Source organism: Phocoena phocoena, chromosome 2 (genome assembly GCF_963924675.1).
Source record: "Phocoena phocoena chromosome 2, mPhoPho1.1, whole genome shotgun sequence".
Taxonomy (NCBI): Eukaryota; Metazoa; Chordata; class Mammalia; order Artiodactyla; family Phocoenidae; genus Phocoena; species Phocoena phocoena.
In genome coordinates, this window is record NC_089220.1 from 164,099,596 (window position 1) to 164,120,643 (window position 21,048).

At 36.7% G+C, this 21,048-nt stretch overlaps 1 protein-coding gene across 1 annotated transcript in view; it reads left to right on the forward strand.

Moving 5' to 3' along the window:
- MLLT10 (MLLT10 histone lysine methyltransferase DOT1L cofactor) overlaps nucleotides 1-21,048 on the forward strand; it is a 243,767-nt gene that overhangs the window by 96,024 nt on the left and 126,695 nt on the right. Inside the window, exons 6-8 of the mRNA XM_065871216.1 lie at nucleotides 8,593-8,696; nucleotides 11,932-12,025; nucleotides 13,938-14,033. Coding sequence (XP_065727288.1) covers nucleotides 8,593-8,696; nucleotides 11,932-12,025; nucleotides 13,938-14,033 — 294 coding nt within the window. The remainder of the gene's footprint in view (nucleotides 1-8,592; nucleotides 8,697-11,931; nucleotides 12,026-13,937; nucleotides 14,034-21,048) is intronic.

Below are 21,048 nucleotides of genomic sequence, written 5' to 3' on the forward strand. Positions count from 1 at the left end.
TACATCTTGGTACATGGTAGGACAGATATTGCCATGTATTTCTTTTTTTAGATGAACATTAGGAGTAACAATACAATTTTAATTTTACTGGTGCTACAGTGAAATACTATTTTGGGGAAAAATTGATCTTTTTGGAATATTGAATCTCCCCTTCCAGAAGCATGGTGTATCTCTCGGTCAGATTTTTTCCTTATATGTTTCTTGGATTCTTATGGTTGTTGGTCTGTATAGTTAACCTTAAAAAGAATAATATTCTGTTTGTGAATATTCAGTATGGTTAATAGGGGACATGGAATTCTGAAATGATAGGAACAATGGGAAAATGGATTGTTGCATTTTGGAAGACATCAATCTTTTTTTTCTCTTTGGGGGGCGTGTGGGGGCGTTCCCTGACCAGGGATTGAACCTGGACCATGGCAGTGAAAGTGTCAAGTCCTAACCACTGGACTGCCAGGGAGCTCCCCTGGAATACATCAGTCCTTAATGAGTGGTAGTAAAGGATAATGTGGAGATTATTAATAAATGTATTGGGCACTTAAAATGGACCTGCTTTGCATTGTGCTAGATGCTAAGAGTTCAGAGTTTCATAAAATACAGGGTTTATCTCCATGTGACACTTAGACAGTCAAGTAAATATATAACTACAATGTATGAAAATAATAAGAGATTATAAATAATAAATCTGAATAGAGTATTATGGAACATACTGAAAGGAGGGATTATTTTTGTCTAAGGAATTGAATAAGGCACACAAAGATATTATATAAGGGCTGTGCATGATAATAAGAAATTTGACCTGTGGAAGAAAGAATCAAATAATAATTCTAGACAGAGAAAGTAGCATAAATTAGGGTAATAGGTACAAAGGGGAGGTGCTAGGCAGTTCAGAGAATAATAAATCCTGTGTGGCTGGAACACTGTAGGATTTAGAAGAAAAAAAGGAAAATTTCTAGACTATTTGTATAATATATCCAGTTGCAGAGAACTCACTGTGTTGACTTATTTTGTTAAAATTTCCACGTCATTATATATATAGTGGCCAGTTTCTGTACCATTTGTCATCAGATTGTTTTTATTTTTTGACATCTCATATTTTCTTGTATCAATTCCTTATTTCACTAACATATACATTTTGTTAATAAATGTGAGTGGCATATGTTACCTTTAATTACGTTTCAATAATTTTTAAGAAATGGGAAGATTGGGGCAACATAGATATTTGGGAACTTTTTTGGGTGGTCTTGTGTTCTTTAGAGTCAAGGAAGCATTTAGTTTAGAAAGCTACAATTTCCATAGAGAGTAGTTGGCAGATGATGGGTATATCCTGGATTTATCCTTTTGAATAGCTTTTATTTACTGAATGGCCATGAAGGAATGAGTGTTTATAAGTATAGGAAGGATCATAACAGACCAACCAAACAAACCAAAAATACTATAAAACATGGTGTCATTGAACTATAAGAGGATAACGGTAGAGGAAAATTTAGAAATTGCTAGCCCAACTTCCCTTTATCTTTTTTCCAAAGGAATAGATGTGGAAAGCTATTAAGAATTTTTTTTTTCTTGAAGTATAGTTGATTTACAAAGTTGTGTTGGTTTCAGGTGTATAGTAAAGTGATTCAGTTATATCTATGTCTGTATACACATACATACATATATATGCTTTTTCAGATTCTTCTCTGTTATAGGTTATTACAAGATATTGAATATAGTTCCCTGTGCTATACAGTAGGTCCTTGTTGTTTACCTATTTTATATATAGTAGTGTGTATATGTTAATCCCCAATTCCAAATTTATCCCTCATGTGGGGTGTGTGTGTGTGTGTGTGTGTGTGTGTGTGTGTGTGTGTGTGTACACACACACACACACACACACACCCCACATGTTCTTTATCCATTTATATGTCGATGGTGGACATTTATGTTGCTTCCATGTCTTGGCTATTGTAAATAGTGCTGCTTGGCTATTGTAAATATGAACAGTGGGGTGCATGTGTCTTTTTGAGTTATAGTTTTCTCTGGATATATGCCCAGGAGTGGGATTGCTGGATCATATGTTAACTCTATTTTTAGTTTTTTAAGGAACCTCCATACTGTCTTCCATAGTGGCTGCACCAGTTTACATTCGTACCAAAAGTAAATACCTCATCTCTTGTATCTAGGCTGCTCTGTAACTTGTTTTGGCTAATAAAGTGCGGTGGAAGTAACATTGTGTGACCTCTCTCTGTGGCTTGATGATCTGTTTTCTGAGTCCATTGGGGTGGCCCTGCCCCTTCATCCTTCTCTAATGATACCTTATGTTTAGGTTGAAGGCTGGAATATTGGGTGATTTGGTGCCACAGAGGTTGGTTTCTTTCTGTGCTCTTCCTTTTACCACACTTTTGTCCCACCTGTTAGTGCTAGACTGCTGTTGTTTATTATTTGATGTTTTGGGCTTTTGATTTCTTAGTTGTTTTGGTCCAGCCTCAGTCCTTGGTGGGCTCTGTATATCTGGGCCTCAGGGTTTCACCAATTCATTGCCTCCTGCCTTTGGCAGACTTTACATCTGTGGAAGGACTTGGGAGGGAGACAGCTTCCTGTCTCTCCCCAAGTGCTAGAAGATCTCCGATAACAGATCCTGGGGTCAGGAATTTTTCCTGCCCCTTGTTTAGAGGTAAAAGATTTTCTCCTTTGTCCTCCTAGCCATCATGGGTCTTTACTTATGCCCTGGGTGTGACAGGATTTGCCTCCAATCCCCCAGACGCTCAGGGCTTTTGAGAGTAGTGTCTGGGCACGAGGTGGGATTTCATATCTTTGCCTCAGTGGCACCTGATCCTCTCCTTCATGCCTGCACCACCAAGGGAGATTCTTTCTGGTTGTTTTGTCTCCTTGCTTCCAGTCTTCCCCAAGAGCTCCTTGTAAATCTTCATGGAGTAGAGCCTGTGAGTGAGTGTGAACTCCTGTCTGTGGTTCCAGTGGTTCTGTACTACTGCAGTAGCCCACAATCAGCCTTGAGCAATTTGTTAGAATTTTAGCTGGTTTCTTATCTGCATGTCTTCCTCCACATTTTCTTCCCTTGCTCTGTCGTTAGTGGATAGTCTGAGTGTCTTGTGGTTTTTAGGCAGCTGAAGGAGAGAGTGTGTCTGCCCTTGGATTTCAAACTATTTGGTTGCCTTTGCAGGTGCAAATCTTTCATAGTTTCAAGAAAAGTTGTGGGTTTTATAGTTTAAATGGCTTTTTCTTGATAGGTTTAGAGTGATATTCTTTCAGTTCTCTACTTTTTAGGTAGAGTTGGAATTTGGCCCCTGAATCCTTTTGATATGAACACTGTTTCTTTTATTCAAAATATTAGGTCAAACTATGACTTTTTCCCCCCTTAAAATGAAAGTTTTCAGGCTATAAGTTTGCCTCTGAGTATAGCTTTATTCACATACTTGACATTTTATTTAGATGCGATTTTGTTGTTTGGGATCATTTTCTAAATAATCCTCAAGTTAGTTTATAATTTTTCTTCTCTATCCAATAGTTATTTAATTGCGAAATTTAAAATTTGCAAATCACTTTTTTCCTCCTTTGATTCATGTGTCTTGGAAGCTCTTGTTGGTTGCATGTATATATGCTTATAATTGTTATATCTGTTTTATTATTATAAAATCTCTCTCAATAGTCTATTTTTCTTTTTTTTAAATAAATTTATTTATTTATAGTAGTGGCACATGGGCTTAGTTGCTCCATAGCATGTGGGATCTTCCTGGACCATAGATTGAACCGGTGTCCCCTGCATTGACAGGCAGATTCTTAACCCCTGTGCCAACAGGGGAGTCCTCAACTGTCTATTTTTTTGTCTGATAATAAACCACTTGTATTTGCTTGCCTTTTGCATGGTATATCTTTTTTCATCCTTTTACTTTGAACTTACTCGTGTCTTTAGACCTAAAGTATGCATCCTATAGATGGCATATGGAACTTTTTTTTTTTTTTTGCGGTACGCGGGCCTCTCAGTGTTGTGGGCTCTCCTGTTGTGGAGCACAGGCTCGGGATGCGCAGGCTCAGCAGCCATGGCTCACGGGCCCAGCCACTCCACGGCATGTGGGATCTTCCCGGACCGGGGCACGAATCCGTGTCCCCTGCATCGGCAGGCGGACTCTCAACCACTGAGCCACCAGGGAGGCCCTATATATTTATTTTTAAAAATTTCAGCTTTATTGAGGAACTCTTTGTTTTTTTGTGTGGATTGCAATTACTGTCTAGTGTCACTTAATTTTAGCCTAAGGAATTTCTTTTTGTAGTTCTTGTTCGTGAGGTTTGGAGCAACAAAGTATCTCAGTTTTTTTTCGGTCTGAGAATGTTATTTTGCCATTATTTCTGCAATATAGCTCTTCTGGATATAGGATTCTTGGCTGATAGTTTTGTTCTTTCAGCATTTTGAATGTTATTCCACTGCTTTCTGTCCCCTATTTTATTCCTAATGAAACCTCAGGTTTACTTGTATTTGTTGATATATTTCCCTCATTTTGCTTTCGAGATTTTCTCTTTATTTTGCCTTTCAGCATTTTGAGTGTCCATCTGTTTGTGTTTATCCTGTATGGAGTTTGGTGAGCTTTTTGGATGTGTAGGTTATTGTTTTTCATCACATTTGGGAAGTTTTCAGCCATTATTTCTTAAGGTACAGTTTCTATCCTTTTCTTTCCTCTCCTGATTTTCTCATTACACATCTGTTAATGCAGTTAACGGCATACCACGTTTCTCTGAAACTGTTCTTTAGGTAGTATGATCTAAAAAATCTGTTCCTTAGATTGTAAAATCTCTATTGATCTATTTTTAAAGTTGATTCTTTCCCTACTGCCAACTCAAATCTACTATTGAGCCCTTGAGGTTTTTTTTTTTTTTTGCTATACGTGGGCCTCTCACTGTTGTGGCCTCTTCCGTTGCAGAGCACAGGCTCCAGACGCGCAGGCTCAGCGGCCATGGCTCACGGGCCTAGCCGCTGCGCGGCATGTGGGATCTTCCCGGACCAGGGCACGAACCCGTGTTCCCTGCATCGGCAGGCAGACTCTCAACCACTGCGCCACCAGGGAAGCCCCCCTTTTAGTGAATTTTAAAATTTGGTTGGTTTTGGTCTCCTATTTCTATTTGGTTGGTTTTGGTCTCCTAAGTCCAACATCTTGGTTCCCCGCAAAGACAGTTATCGAATGCCTGCTTTTTTTTTTTCTTACAAATGGGTCATACTTTTCTCTTTCTTTGCATGTCTTATAATTTTTTGTTGAAAATTAGACATTTTATTTCATTTATTTTTTTGGCTGCGTCAGGTCTTAGTTGTGGCACACGGGATCTTTGTGGAGGCACGTGGTCTGCTCAGGTTTCTCACTAGTTGCGGTGCGCAACTAGTCTTTAATTGTGGCGTGCCGGTTTTATTTATTTTTTCTTTCTCTCTATCTAGTTGTGATGTGTGTGCTCTGTAGTTTGCGGCACGTGGGCTCTCTCGTTGAGGCACGTGAGCTCAATAGCTGTGGCATGTGGGCTTAATTGCCCTGCGACATGTGGGGTCTTAGTTCTTCTACCAGGGATCGAACCCACGTCCCCTGCATTGGAAGGCGGTTTCTTTACCACTGGACCACCAGGGAACTCCCCCAAAATTAGACATTTTAGATAGTAGCCCCTCTAGAGAATGAGTCTTCCTTCTCCTTGTAGAGACAGAACCTCTGCACTAGTGCTCTGGAGCTGGGGATGGTGACAGCACTTTGCTTCTCCTGAAGAGGCACGTGTACTCTGACAGGGTGCTGGAAGGAGGGAAGGGTATAGTAGCCCAGCTTATCCCTCCTAGCATGGAACTTCCATTCTGCTAGCAAGCTGGGGAAGGAATGATAGTGCCCCAGGAATCTTGGCCTGTTTTTAGGGTGGGAGGCTATGAGTGGGAGCTACCAGGATGAGTAGTAGTATGAGAGTCACTGGAGACCTGGCCCTCCTCGGGTAAAATTGTAGCCTTAGACTAGGATCTGTGGAGAGAGGGAGCCCTCATCTTCTTGACAGCGCCACCCAGAAAGGAACTTCCATCACAGGAAGCAGTATGTGTGGGGGTGGTGGTGGTTATGGGGGCAGATCATGGCTCAAATGTCACTGGCTCTCACTGTTCTTATTGAGATTTAGTAGATTGTCTTGGGTAAAATACTCTGCTTTCTGCATGTCTTCAGGACAATTTTCAGAGACTTTATTATTTTTCTTTATTGAAGTGTAATTGATATACAGTACCACGTAAGTTACAGATTTTCAATATAGTAACTCATAATTCTTTTTTTTGTAACTCATAATTCTTAAAGGTTATATTCCATTTATAGTTATTATAAAATATTGGCTATATTCCCTGTGTTGTACCATATATCCTTGTAGCTTATTCTATACAGAGACTTTAAATGGTTCTTTTTCACCTATGAAATGGTTAATTTACTGAGGAGAGGATCCGTGGACCTCTTCACTCTGGTATTTCAGAAGGCCTAACTTCTTTAAAAAAAAATCTGTCATAATTTTAGTTTTATTGAGTGGTCAAATGATGGTGTCTTTTCACTGTCAGCTCTGTTGGAAGTTACTGAGATATTCTTTGAGGCCTTTGCATATTTTCCCTGAATTTTGCCATTTAAAATGTTACTGTTTCGGGACTTCTGTCGGGGTGCAGTGGTTGGGAGTCTGCCTGCCAATGCAGGGGACACGGGTTCGAGCCCTGGTCCGGGAAGATCCCACATGCTGTGGAGCAGCTAAGCCCACGTGCCACAACTGCTGAGCCTGCGTGCCACAACTGCTGAAGCCCATGCGCCTAGAGCCTGTGCTCCTCAACAAGAGAAGCCACTGCAATGAGAAGCCTGTGCACCACAATGAAGGGTAACCCCCGCTCACTGCAACTAGAGAAAATCTGCACGCAGCCCCGAAGACCCAATGCAGCTAAAAAGAAATAAATTAAATAAATTAATTTAAAAAAAGTTACTGTTTCAATCTGCTCTGTACTTTTCTTTTTTAAATTTTATTGATCATTTATAGGCTGAAAGATGTATGTTAAATGCTTCCATTGTAATTGTTTGATATTGCCTTCTGGTAATTTGAACAGTTAGAGATGCTCTTTTTAAAAATTAATTAATTAATGAATTTGGCTGCATCAGGTCTAAGTTGCGGCATGTGGGATCTTTTGTTGCGGCTAGTGGGCTTCTCTCTAGTGTGGCACGTGGACTCTAGAGTGCATGGGCTCAGTAGTTGCAGCATGTGGGCTTAGTTTTGTTGCAGCGAGCAGGCTCTTTGTTGCGGTGTTTGGGCTTCTCTCTAGTTGTGGAGCGCAGGCTTCTCTCTAGTTATGGCGCAGGCTGTAGAGCGTGCAGGCTCAGTAGCTGTGGCACGTGTGCTTCGTTGCCCCGTGGCACCTGGGATCTTAGTTCCCCAAGCAGGGATCGAACTCACGTCGTCTGCATTGGAAGGTAGATTCTCAGCCACTGGACCACCAGGGAGGTCTCTAGAGATGCTCTTATTCAGTGTGTCTAGATTAGTTTTGTTGTAACTAAGGATTTTACTTTTTAGAGATATAAAATAATTTTTGTAATTCAGTTCAGTCTGAATCCATGTCTTTCAGCAGAGGAGTTGAAATTCATTTACCTGACTTTACTATATATTACTCTTTTTTTGAAACTGTGTTCTTATCAATATTGTTGAACGGTGTTATTTGGCACCACAGTGCATAGTGGGGGAAACTTCTCCAAATTTAAAAATACATGTGGTCCTATTGAAGTTTGCTAGGTTATACTTTGTTACTGTTGAGAAATTGGTTTCTTTTTAGAATTGTATCATTTGAGTATATGTAGTTAGGCATTAATTTTTGTATACTCAACTTACAGTCAGTTGATAATTTTATTAATTATACACTTGTAGATTGCCATTTTTATAATTTAGTCTTTCATGAAAATGTGGTACTGTCTATCAGCTATTTTCAACTGAGTGAAGGACCAGATAGATGTCAAAGTTGCTGGGAGTGTTCATTGGCCAATACCTCTTGGGGACATCTCTGATCTCCTAAAGTGTCTTCCTCCTAGGCCTATTTTGTCAGGTTGCCAGGGCTGAATGATAGGTCATGTGGGATTCTTGTGGACAGTTGGAATGACCTAAACCTTGCTCACTCATTTAGGACTGTCCTTCACCTCTAAGTCCCAACTCCCTGTATCAACCTCCTTTATTTATGCTTACTTCCAGCAGAAAAGAAAGCAAACCTCTTTTTACACCTTTGTTACAGGAATCAGTTAAATATTGGTGAGGAGGAGTATATTAATACTGAGGTGGGGTAGGCTGTGTCCTGCCCCCTGGCCTCAGTTCCTGCGAAGATTCTTCTTATCTTGTGGGGTTTTTGAGTCTAAGGAAACACTGCCTTGTGAAATCGTACTAGGACCGTTTATGTCTGTATTGATGTTTTCATGTTTGGAAAAATTAGATTACAGTCAGAAAAAAAATGAATTCATGATTTGGAGTAGGTTAGATAGTAAACCTGATCTTGACTTCTGAAGATAACTATAAAATCCTTATTTGTGTGAAGCACTCGTAAAGTTTTTGTTTTCTTTTCAATTTGTTTTGTTTCTTTACCCTAAGACTTGCTACATTTGTGATGAACAAGGAAGAGAAAGCAAAGCAGCCACTGGTGCTTGCATGACATGTAATAAACATGGATGTCGACAGGCTTTCCATGTGACATGGTAAGTATGTTTCTGTCATTGTACAGAAGTGAAATTGGGAATACCTTGTAAGTTAAAAACTTAGGTACCCAAATATTATTAAAGTAAATTTTGTTGGGATAGTGTCTATGTTTATATTTACTGTAATAAAGATAATTCTAATAATTGAGTGTATTTACCAGAGTCCAGTAGGTGGACCCTGGTTCTAGTGCCTTATTCAGTTACATTTTGTTTAAAATACTTCTGTTGGTTACCTACCCTTGGATTTGTCATTAGGATTAAAAGAGCTGATGTAGATAAATTAGTGCAGTACCTGAAATACTAGTAAGGATTTAATGAATGATAGCATTTTTTCACTGTCTGTGTTTCAAGAGGGGAAAAAAAAGCGATCGCCATCATTCTCAGTATTATAGTGGCTGTTCCTTAAAAAGTTACTTAAATGTTTTTTTAAATAACATTCTAGTTTTATTTTGTTCATGTTTCTTTTCAGTTTTTATCCATGTACCTATTTGTTGCATAATTTTTTAAAATCACAGTTTAAATGTAACATTGTTTTTTGATAATTTTTTCACCAAAAATTTTGGTAAGATGATATAGTCCACTAGCAACATGGAAATGGCTGCATTATATCCTATCAAATGTTAGTATTTTATTTAATGTTTCACCAATTTGAGACACATTGTTTCCAAATTGTTTTATAATATGTGGTGCTGTAAAGAACATTTTGTGCATTCAACAAACATAGATGTAATTTCCTTAGAATAGTAACTAATGATAATTAATAGCTATTATGTATTGAGTATTTACTGTGAAGTGGGCACAGTTCCATGGAGTTGGATTTCAGGGCAAAAATGGTGAACATTATTATTGTTCTTAACACGTGTTACTAAATTTTTGGAGGCAGTGTAAATTGATACTAAAACTTGTACTTATTTTTTTGAGCATAAAATTTCAAAAGCACAAATTATCCTAAAACAAAACATTCAACATAATAGACAACAATTAAAACTAAAAGTTTGGCAAGACTTCCCTGGTAGTCCAGTGGTTAGGACTCCACACTTCCACTGCAAGGGGCACGGATTCGATCCCTGGTTGGGGAATTAAGATCCCACATGCTGTGCGGCCAAAAAAATATAAATAAAATAAAAAATAAAAGTTTGGGAATAACTCATATAGTTATTATTTTTAAAAATCAGTCTATATTTATCAGCCAGTATAGGAACAGGCTTTATTTCCTGAGCTTTTAGTATGTGGATTTATGAAGTCCATTTTAGATTACTTTTGGGGAATGGAAAATATATATATTTTAATATTTATTTATTCTTTTGGCTGCGCTGTGTCTTAGTTGCGGTATGCGGGATCTTCATTGCAGCCTGCTGGATCTTTAGTTGTGGCATGCGGGATCTTTTTTTTTTTTTCTTTTTTTTTGCGGGATCTTTTAGTTGTGGTATGTGGGATGTAAATCCCTGACCAGGGATTGAACCTGGGCCCCCTGTGGCATGGGCCCGCTGTGGCATGGAGTCTTAGCCACTGGACCACCAGAGAAGTCCCATGGAAAAGATTTTTGTTTCTTTTAAATTCTCTTAATTGAAAAATGGACAGAAGACCTAAAGAGACATTTCTTCAAAGAAGAAATACAGGTGGCCACTAAGTACGTGAAAGGATGCTCAAATCACTAATTATTAGAGAAATGCAAATCAAAATTACAATGAGGTACCACCTCACACCAGTCAGAATCGCCATCATTAAAAAGTCTACAAATAACAAATGCCGGAGGGGGTGTAGAGAAAAGGGAACCCTCCTACACTGTTGTTGGGAATGTAAGTTGGTACAGCCACTGTGGAAAACAGTATGGAGGTTCCTCAGAAAACTAAAACTAGAATTACCATATGATCCAGCATTCCCACTCCTGAGAATATATCCAGACAAAACTGTATAATTCAAAAATATACATGCACCCCTACGTTCATAGCAGCACTAGTCACAATAGCCAAGACATGGAAACACCCTAAATGTCCATTGACAGATGAATGGATAAAGAAGATGTGGTGTATACACACACACACACACACACACACACACACACACACAGTGGAATACTACTCAGCCATAAAAAGGAATGAAAGAATGCCATTTGTAGCAACATGGATGCAACTAGAGATTATCATACTAAGCAAAGTAATTCAGAAAGAAAAATACAAATACCATATGATATCACTTATATGTAGAATCTAAAACATGACACAAATGAACCTATCAATGAAACAGAAACAGAATCAGGGACATAGATAATAGACTGGTGGTTTCCAAGGGGGAGGGGGATGGATTGAGAGTTTGGGATTAGCAGATGCAAGCTGGTATATATGGAATGGATAAACAACAAGGTCTTACTGTATAGCACAGGGAACTATATTCAGTATCCTGTGATAAACCATAGTGGAAAAGAATGTACATATGTGTATAACTGAGTCACTTTGCTGTAGTACCTCAGTAATTAACACAACATTGTAATTCAGCTATACCTCAATAAAAAATAAAAAGAATTCTCTTAATATTGTATTTAAATTTCCAAAGATGAAAAACCTTTTTTGGGTATGAGATACATACTAGTACTTTAACTTTGGAATGTTAAAAGTGGAAGGTCAAATTGACAAGATAATGATTCTAAACTTTAGCACTTCGTGTTTTTTTAAAAATATGAATATCATAGCTTTAGGTTTCAGTTCCATTTCTTCCATTGTTTTTAACTAGAAAAACACAGTTTACATTTCTCTTACCTACTGTACTATGGTATGACTTGAAGCATTTTCCTTCTAACAGTATGTAATCTGCATCATATGTCATGTCAGCCCTTCAGACGCCTGGCCTTTCCAGTTGTACCTGTGATAGAGATTGAAAAAGTAAAATGAAGTGTTAAGTTTGGGGTGTGGAGATATCTTAAAAGAAATTTGATGTCTACTTGGTGACATAAAACGTGAATAAACCTTCATCCTTGTTAGAGATGGATAAAAAGTTTATTTTAAACCATGTATATAACTTTAAAAATATATCAGTCATAGGATGGGATGAAATGTTCTTGGTCTCAGCTAGAATAAAGCCTTTTATTTTCCCTTTTTCTCATAGGAGATGTAAGGTTTTCTTATAAACCCTACATGCTTGGAAGTGAATTTTAAGTTTTATATATATAATATATATAGATATATATACGCACACCATGGTTTGAAATTTTGTTGATATACTTGGCTTTCTTTTTCAGTGCTCAGTTTGCAGGACTACTTTGTGAAGAAGAAGGTAATGGTGCAGATAACGTCCAATACTGTGGCTACTGTAAATACCATTTCAGTAAGCTGGTAAGAATTTGTCTTGAATTTAATTTTAAAATGATAATAATTAGTTTTGACAATAGAGTTGAGTCTTTTATAGAAAAGGCATAATAGCCATTACATTTTTTGGTTGTTTGTGCTTCAGATTAAGTTTGCTTAGCGTGTTCTTTGTTGGGAATTAAAAGCTCTAGTAATTTTAAAAGATTTTGCTTTGCTTGGGTTCATTTATAAAGGTGAATATTCTACTTTAGAATATATATTAATAGTTAATAGTAAATGTTGGTATACATTTAGTAGAAAATACAAATGTGTAAAGAACTCTTTGTAATTTACCACCGTTTTCAGTTAATTTAATTTTTGATGTTTGATTATGTATTTTGTGATTATCACTTGTTTCTCATCTTTTTGCTTTATTACTATTACCCATTTTATTATTTATTTTCATTTTTATTTACTTGGAGATAGTAAACCTGAAACAAGGCTCTTTTGTAACTTCTTGGTTAAAGATCTTGAGAAAAATATATTTAAATACAGCTTTGGAAATATTTTAGATTTGATCACTCTTTACTGTCACATAGTAGCATGGATGAGTTAGTATTATTTGATTAACCATTATGTATTTTGTGTCCATGTTCCTTTGACAGATCAATATTTCCTTAATGCCCCATTGTCTATTCCTCAGTCTTTAGAGGTATCAGATTTGTATACTGAAAATATAAGGCTTCTTTGTTTTTCTTTAGTGTCTCATTGTTATTTTTTATTGTTACCTCTCCCCTGGGAATAGGGCTATTTCTTTCTTTTTAAAAAATAAATAATATCATTAGGGGCCGCTTTCTTAAGAAATGAGCAACTCATGACTCCAGTATTCTGGTTCATGCATATAAAATATTTAAGATTGTACATATATATTGTTTAATATTGAAGACTTTGATTTATTTTAATGACTGTCAAAGAACATTGAAGTGTTCTAAGAGAAATCTTGAGATAGTAAAATTGAAAATGTGCTTTAAAACCACATTGGAATGTTCATTTTCTAAATCAGAGATGATATAGATAAAATATAGAAATAATGAAAGTGGATTTTGACCTTTGCGTAAATAGAATTTTTTCATTGTTACTTATTAATATGCTGTTATTCCATTTGGTGGTTGGGGGAAAAAGTCTGTTTAATAATTTAATAAGATTGTATAAGATCTATGTTTGCATGGAATTTGATCATCTTTTAGAGTCACTTTTATCTAGTTTAAACTAGTTATGGTACCACCAAATTTTAACACCTCCAGTAACTCTGTCATACTTTATTATGAATCTGTGTAAGTATTTTAAATAGAAATGTGTAATAGTTTTAGTAATGCTTTGAAAAATGCATGGATCTAATGCTGACATTTCCTTTCATTTTTTTTTTTTTTTCTATATGAACTGCAGAGACAGATTTTTAGAAAATTGTATGCCTTAATACTGAATGTATGAGATTAAAAGGCTTCTTGCTTTTCCTAGTGGCATAAAGTAACTCTTCAGATATTTTCTTTTCTTTTCTTCTAGTCTTGGCATCCTTTTTCAATATGGCATTCTCTATTTTTGGTTGAAACATCTTTAGTTTTTTAAACCAGACGTTGAAAACTATAGTTGATCTCTTTAATGAGGTGGTTTTGTAATAAAATGACAAATAAGCTGCTGCTTGTTTGAAAGTATAGTCTGTTTTCACACTTTTTAATAAACGTACAAAAACATGGCATTAATCTTAGATTTAGGGTTATATTTTCCTTTATAATGCAATATATAATATATGGATGGTGTCTGGAGTATATAGTTTGAAATAGACTTTTTTTTCCTTCAGTAGACATTTTATAGTACTTCACACTTGAATTGGTTTAAACCTAACAAAAGATTTCAAATTTTATATACATATACCTATATGTATACATATTTTCTTTTTTAGAAAAAGAGCAAACGGGGATGTAATAGGTCATATGATCAAAGTTTAAGTGATTCTTCCTCTCACTCTCAGGATAAACATCATGAGAAAGAGAAAAAAGTAAGTGGATTTGTTGTTGCTAAATATGTAGCACATCTACTTAATAGATTTTTTTCCCGTTTTTAGATAAAATTAAGTTTCTTGATAGCTGAATGAAAACATTGAAATACTGAAAAATTTTGGCTAATACAGAGTATTAAGTCAAAGAGTAGGTTTAAAATAATATGCCATATTTGTGAATATGGTTGTACCCATTTCAACTGAAAATTTGAAATATTGAAAACTTTATTGAAGGCATGTGAGGGATTTCTTGCATGTGTTACTCTGGTCATCTTTTGAAATCTTTGGGTAACTTTAGCAATAATGGTTTGTTGCTAGATATTATTAACTGATTATTTCACATGTAAGTAAAAATCTCATCAGCCTTTTCCCTTTATAATATAGAACAATTTTGAAGTTCTATATATTCTTGACTGTTATTTTTTCCCCAGTGGTACTAATGGTTTATTATTTTTTTTAATGACCAAATGTCATACCATTTGTTTGAGAATATTCTGTCTTTTAATTAAAACACTAAAAGCTTGCCTAATACTAATCTGTCTTCTTCTGACTTACCTGTTTTCTGCTTACATTTTTACTTATTGTAAAGGATATGAGAAATTTTTAGTAAACTACTGATAAGTACTGTAGAATCATTCATAGGACATATTGCCCACATAGGAAAAGGATACTGCTATGGATTGTTTTCAACAAAGTGAAGATACAAAGGACTTCTCCAATTAGGAAAGAATATTACTTTTAAACAGTTGGTATAAACTAGTTTGGAAGATATTTCTACAGATTGTGTGAAAAACTAAATCACTTAACATTTTCATGTTTGTAAATACTTAGGAATTTGGTTAGAATTTGTTTCTTTTTTCAAGGTAAACATTTTGAAAGCTTAAATTTTTTGTTTTGAGATTAATTTTCCAATTATTAGTGAATAATAATTATAACTTTATATTCTCCTTCCGAACATTTGTTAGGTTTATATATTTTTGGTAGATCTTAGGCAACAAGTACACATATTCATTTTGAGTTCTTTAACGAGGTGGTTTTGTGATAGTGACAATAGTAGGGTTTGATTTTGCTGTTTATTGTTGCTTGTGTTGCTCATGGAAAAATGGCAGATTTGGTTTAATTAGCCGTTTTTGTAACAAGCATTGTGAGATTTTATTTAAACTTTTTAATCATGATTGAGGAAGTCTTAGGTAGGGCTTATTATAAATTGTGAAAAGGGAAGTCATACCAATGATGTTCTTATATTCTGCCATTTCATGAGGATTATCTGTTTAAAGAAGTATTTGCTGTATGACCATATTTATCTTAATCTATGCCCTGTCATGTTATTTTTAATGGACAATTATTAAATGTAGTACAGTATTTAATAAATACGGTACTGGTGACTATTTATTAATCTTTTTTTCCTTCTAGGAATGAATTAAAGTTTTCATTTTATGAGTTTTTGCAGTCGTTGAATACTGTATTAAAAAACAATGTATTAAGTTAGTCAAACTTGTTTAACTTTAAATTCTAGCTGTTGGTATTTTCATTAGTATATAAATACTATTTGAATTTTACTTTTAGCACGTATAAGTTTAGTACAACTTGATTTTGTTGTCAGACTTAAAATCAGTTTGTGCATTTTATTTTCTAATAATTAAGATTTTCTGATAATCTATGAAGGCTGTGAGATAAACATACTATACATTTATTATTATTGTTAGACTTGTTTGCTTGCCTTAGGAATATTCGGGGAGGGACTTTTTTATTATGGTATGATGTTAAGTGATGACGTAACTGTAAAGATAGGGTGTTACAGACTGTCTTTCTCTTCATCCCTCCTTACCTCTTTTAAGACTTTAACATCTAATAGGGTTGTCTTGAAAATATGCATATCGTGTTATAAAATGTTTTGACAAGTAGTACTTACAATCTATTTGGATTTTACTAATTTAAAATACTATATGTTATGAACTAAAATTTGGTGATATTGTTCATAAGATATGTTAGAATCATGTTCCCTGTGAATTCTTTTATCTGTGTTCATTCTGTCACATGTTTATTAAGTTATAAATAAGTGATGATAAAGAATATTTAATACTAAATATTGTATTATCCAACTCACTTATTTATTTATTTTTTTTTTTAAACATCTTTATTGGGGTATAATTGCTTTACAATGGTGTGTTAGTTTCTGCTTTACAACAAAGTGAATCAGCTATACATATACATATCAACTCACTTATTTTTAAATGAAATCAATTTACAAGTTAACTTTTTATATATAACTATAAGAAAATTAAAAAAATATTGGGCTGGCCAAAAAGTTCGTTCGGGTTTTCCATAAGCTACAAAAACCAGAACGAACTTTTTGGCCAACCCAATACTTAGCCTTTGCTTTTGAGAGAATTACTGTGTGGCCCAAGATATATTATTACTGGTTAGATATTAACTGTGAAATGCCAGCAAGGAGAGAGGAAAAGCTAATGGTGAGATATACCTTTGAATTAGAGACAGTTTCTCTAAAAATCAGCGTATATATTTTTAAAAGAATCAAAGTACATGTTTGAAATGAATGAAAAGCTATGCATATTATAGGAGGGTCTTAATTCAATCATGAAATAGTTTGGATCATGATCATTACTATTTAAGAAGAATATGTTCTAAGACTATTAATGTCAATGCTCATTGTAAAATAGAATTTTTTTTTTAAGCCTAGTGTTTTTGTGTTTACAGAAGCACTGCCATAGAGTGAGATGTGGGCAAAAGTTAGGAAATGGAAATGCATATCAGACTTGGAGACATGCCATTGTTTTGCGAGGCTCCGAGCTTCAGAAAGGATTTTTTTCCTAAAGGCTAAATTGGAGGTCATCATTTAGAAATCAGTGGTTATTTTTTGCATTGAGATAATCTGTACCAGTGCATTTGATCCTCACTTTATCCTCTTCCCACTCATCAGTGTTAACTTATATTGTATCAGTAGTATAGTATTATGCTAGACTAGACTTACAATACTTTACAGCCACATTAACATTAGTGGCAGTGTATCTTATGGAAATTTACTCATTTCCAAATAGGTATGACAGAAATCCAGCTGTCCCCTACTAAAATTAGAGGGATTTATCTCCCATCCTGTACTCCACCCCCTTACTTGCCCTTGGTTCCATTCTGTTATTAATAACTGGCAACAGATGAAGGAGTTATTGCTAGTATAAATACTGTTAGGGTGCTTTGGGAGGTTGGGGGAGATAGGCTTTTTGGTTAGTGTTTTGTGAACCTCAGGGAATTGACTGGACTTCCCTTTTGTTTAGGACTGTTCATGTCTTCGAAGAGAACTGGGCTACTTCTTTGGTCCTTGGAGGAATAAAACTCAATCACAGAGCTGTCATTACTTCTCTGTATTTTTGGGTTTTTTTTAAGTTTTCAGTTTGAGAGTCACCCGTTACACACACACACTTTTTGTACTTCCCTTTGGAAATCTTCCACTCAGGTTAAAGCTTTAAGCTTCTACGTGTGCAAAGAGTTAAGAGAGGGGAGAGGGCAGGGCTTTGCAGGAACAGAATGTTTGGAGTGTGTGGTGGGGCTGAAGAGTGACGGGAGATGAGACTATTTAATTAAGAAGGTCATTTCCACAAGTAGAGAACCAACGTATGGACACCACAGGGGGAAACGGGGTGGGTGGGATGAACTGGGAGGTTGGGATTGACATATATACACTAATATGTATAAAATAGATAACTAACGAAAACCTGCTGTATAGCACAGGGAACTACACTTTGCTGTACAGTAGAAACTAACACAACACTGTAAAACAACTATACCCCAATTAAAAAAAAAGGTGTCATTTCATGAATAGTTTTATAAGTAATGCTAGTTTTATCCTTCATCCTGGGGTGTTGGGCAGCCAGCCAGAAGGATTAACATCTTTTTTTTTTTAAAACTTTTGATTTTGCAGTAATTTTAGACTTGTGGGAAAAGTTGCAAAAATACTACACATTATTTCTCTACACCATTCACCCAGACTCCCAAGATGTTAGCATTTCATCCTGTTAGCTTTATCATGTCCTCCCTTCCTCTCCCGCCTTTGCCCTCTTTCGCTCACTTTTCTATGTATAATCTTTTTTCTGAACTTGAGACAGTAAATTATAATGCCCTGTTAGCCTAAGTCCTTTAATGTGTAGTTTTAATAAAAGGGGAAATTTCCTACATGATTACAGTACAATGGTCAAAGACAGTAAATTAACATTGTTGCAGAACTATTAGATCTATAGATCCTATTTGAATTCCACCCACTAATGTCCTCCATACTAAAAGAGGGAGACTTTTTTAGTTCTGGTTCAGAATCCAATCCAGGATCACATGTTGCAGTCAGTTGTCCTGTCTCTTACTTAGTTTTTCCCAGTCTGGAATATTTCCTCATTCTTTCTTTCTCTTTCCTGACCCTGACACCTGACATTGTTTCAGGTTCTCTGAGGCTCACTAAATCTTAACAGTGGATTTTACAGTCATACCCTTGCTTTGCTCTCATATAGTGGTTTTCTGACAGTAGCCTAGATTTTATATTTTTCTGGAAGCTAGTCCTTACTTTAGCATTGTTTGCTGTCTGGAAAGACTGGCAACTTATAAAACCAGCAGGTCTTGGTTCCTTTTTTGTCAGTGGTTTTCCTAGTTTATCTCTATACTGCTTTTTACTATAAATAGCAAAAAGACTGCACTTTCAACATATTACCTAGAAAATCTCCTTGTTAAATCATACAATACATTGAGTACACTTTCTCTTTTCTATGTGACCATGGGCATAATGTTGCTAAATGTTGTTACTGCATAACAAGAACCCCCTTTCCTCTAATTTTCAAGTACATTTTTTTCTCTTTTAAGCCCTCCTTAGCAGCCTCCTGAAAGGCTAGGAATAGTCTCTTCCATGCTCGTTAGGCTTTCACGCATCATCTCCTAAAAGTCCTTCCAACTCCTGCCCACTGAGAAATAGGATAATACCTGGAGGAATATGTAAGATTAAGGTATGGTAATGGACAAAGAAGAATATTGTCTTGCCCTGTTTGGGGGGTGGTGGGAGGGGTGGAAGAAAAGAGGTGGCGTGTATGTGAGTAACTTTGCTACCTGAAAACTGGGTTCGCCTCTTGGTGGGTGTTGAGCCAAAAGACACAACCAAGCCAAAGACTGGGAAGGGGGAAAGATTTATTATTTACAGCAAGTAAGGAGAACACCAGGGATCTCTCCCAAAGCGGTATCTCTTCAAACAGCAGAAGTGGGGAAGTTTTAAGCCAAGGGTACATGCATATTCATGAAGGGGCTTGAGTAGAGGAGAATTCAGCATAGAATTGGGGCAGAAGTTGAGAGTCCAAGCTTTAGTTGATTAAAGTCAGGAGGGGTCAGAAAAGGTCGACATCATCTGTTTCATCCTCCACCTTGGGTGGGGGGCCTTAATTCCTGCAGAACTCAAGACAGGTATCAGATTGTTATGTATATCCCTTGAGGAGGAACTAGGACCCTGTTTTATTGCTGAACTATTGTTTCTTTTTTAAAAAATTAATTTATGGCTGTGTTGGGTCTTTGTTGCTGCACGTGGGCTTTCTCTAGTTGCGGTGAGCAGGGGCTACTCTTCGTTGTGGTGTGTGGGCTTCTCATTATGGTGGCTTCTCTTGTTGCAGAGCACAGGCTCTAGGTGCACAGGCTTCATAGTTGTGGCACATGGGCTCAGTCGTTGTGGCTCGCGGGCTCTAGAGCACAGGCTCAGTAGTTGTGGTACACGGACTTAGTTGCTCCGCGGCATGTGGGATCTTCCCTGACCAGGGCTCGAACCCGTGTCCCCTGCATTGGCAGGCAGATTCTTAACCACTGCGCCACCAGGGAAGTCTTGAATTATTGGTTCTTGACTGCATTTGTTACCAAGTCCAAGCTTCCTCTACTTGCATCGAGACAGGCCAGTGAAGCGCAGACGAGGTGTTGAGGCAAGGAATACAACTTTATTCGGAAAGTTGGCAGACCGAGAAGGTGGCAGACTGGTGTCTCCGAAAAACCATATTATATATGGGGTTTGGATGCCAGTTTCTTTTATAGCACAGAGAGGGGGAGATGAGGAAGTAAAGTAAAGAGGCCGTAAGTTTAGCAAATATCCCCTGGAATGGCCAGCCTCTGTGAGGGAGTGTGTTAATTTCTTCTTTCTTGCAGCCATCCACAGGCGGGCAGGGTCGGATTGTCTCCCGGTGAGCTGAACAGAGGCACTTTAGTTTAACATTCAGGCAGAGGGGCAGGGTTCCCTGAGGCAGGCCATTATATATGATTAAAATAACAAAAGCAGCAAAAAGCAAAGGTTAAAATCAAACAGATCGAACTTGCAGTCTGATTTAGCTCTTCCCTGTTAATTTTCCTTTGTTCCTGCATTTCCCTCATTTCCTGTAAGATCAATAATTATGGAGACCCGTTCCATTGTGGCCAGGCTTAGATCACAAAATGGCTTAGGCCAGAAATGGCTTCTCTTATGTCAAGAAAGCCATGCCTGGTTCTCTTTCTCCGAGACCCCCTACCCGATGTGCTTACAACTTCGGGTCACCTGGATAATGGAGCAGAGAAAGTAGACGAGGGCAGAATCCTAGGGGAGATACTGCTAAGCAGGTTGGATATTAGGATAAGGAGACAAGTTATTTTCAAAAGTGTTTAAAGTGAAACTAGGGAATGGGGCATATAGATTTGGAGGAATTGTTGCAGCAAGGGCCTGGAAGAACTCAGTGAGGTCCCAAGAACAAGTTAAGAGAGTGAGTTAACTTCAAGGTTGTGAAGAAAGAATAGATCATAGTGGTTGAATATTTCATTGGTCAGTTTTGGCATCAGTTGTTGGGAGACAGTTCTCCATGGGACTCTGACATTTGTACACGTCTTGTGAGCAGAGACTTCAACTGCCTTTGTTTAACTTTTCGAAGTTTTTATATAATAAATAGCCTTGGAAAATGGAGGCACCATCCAGAGCAAGGGCAGAGTTGCATATAGTCTTGGGAGATACAGAGATAATACCTCT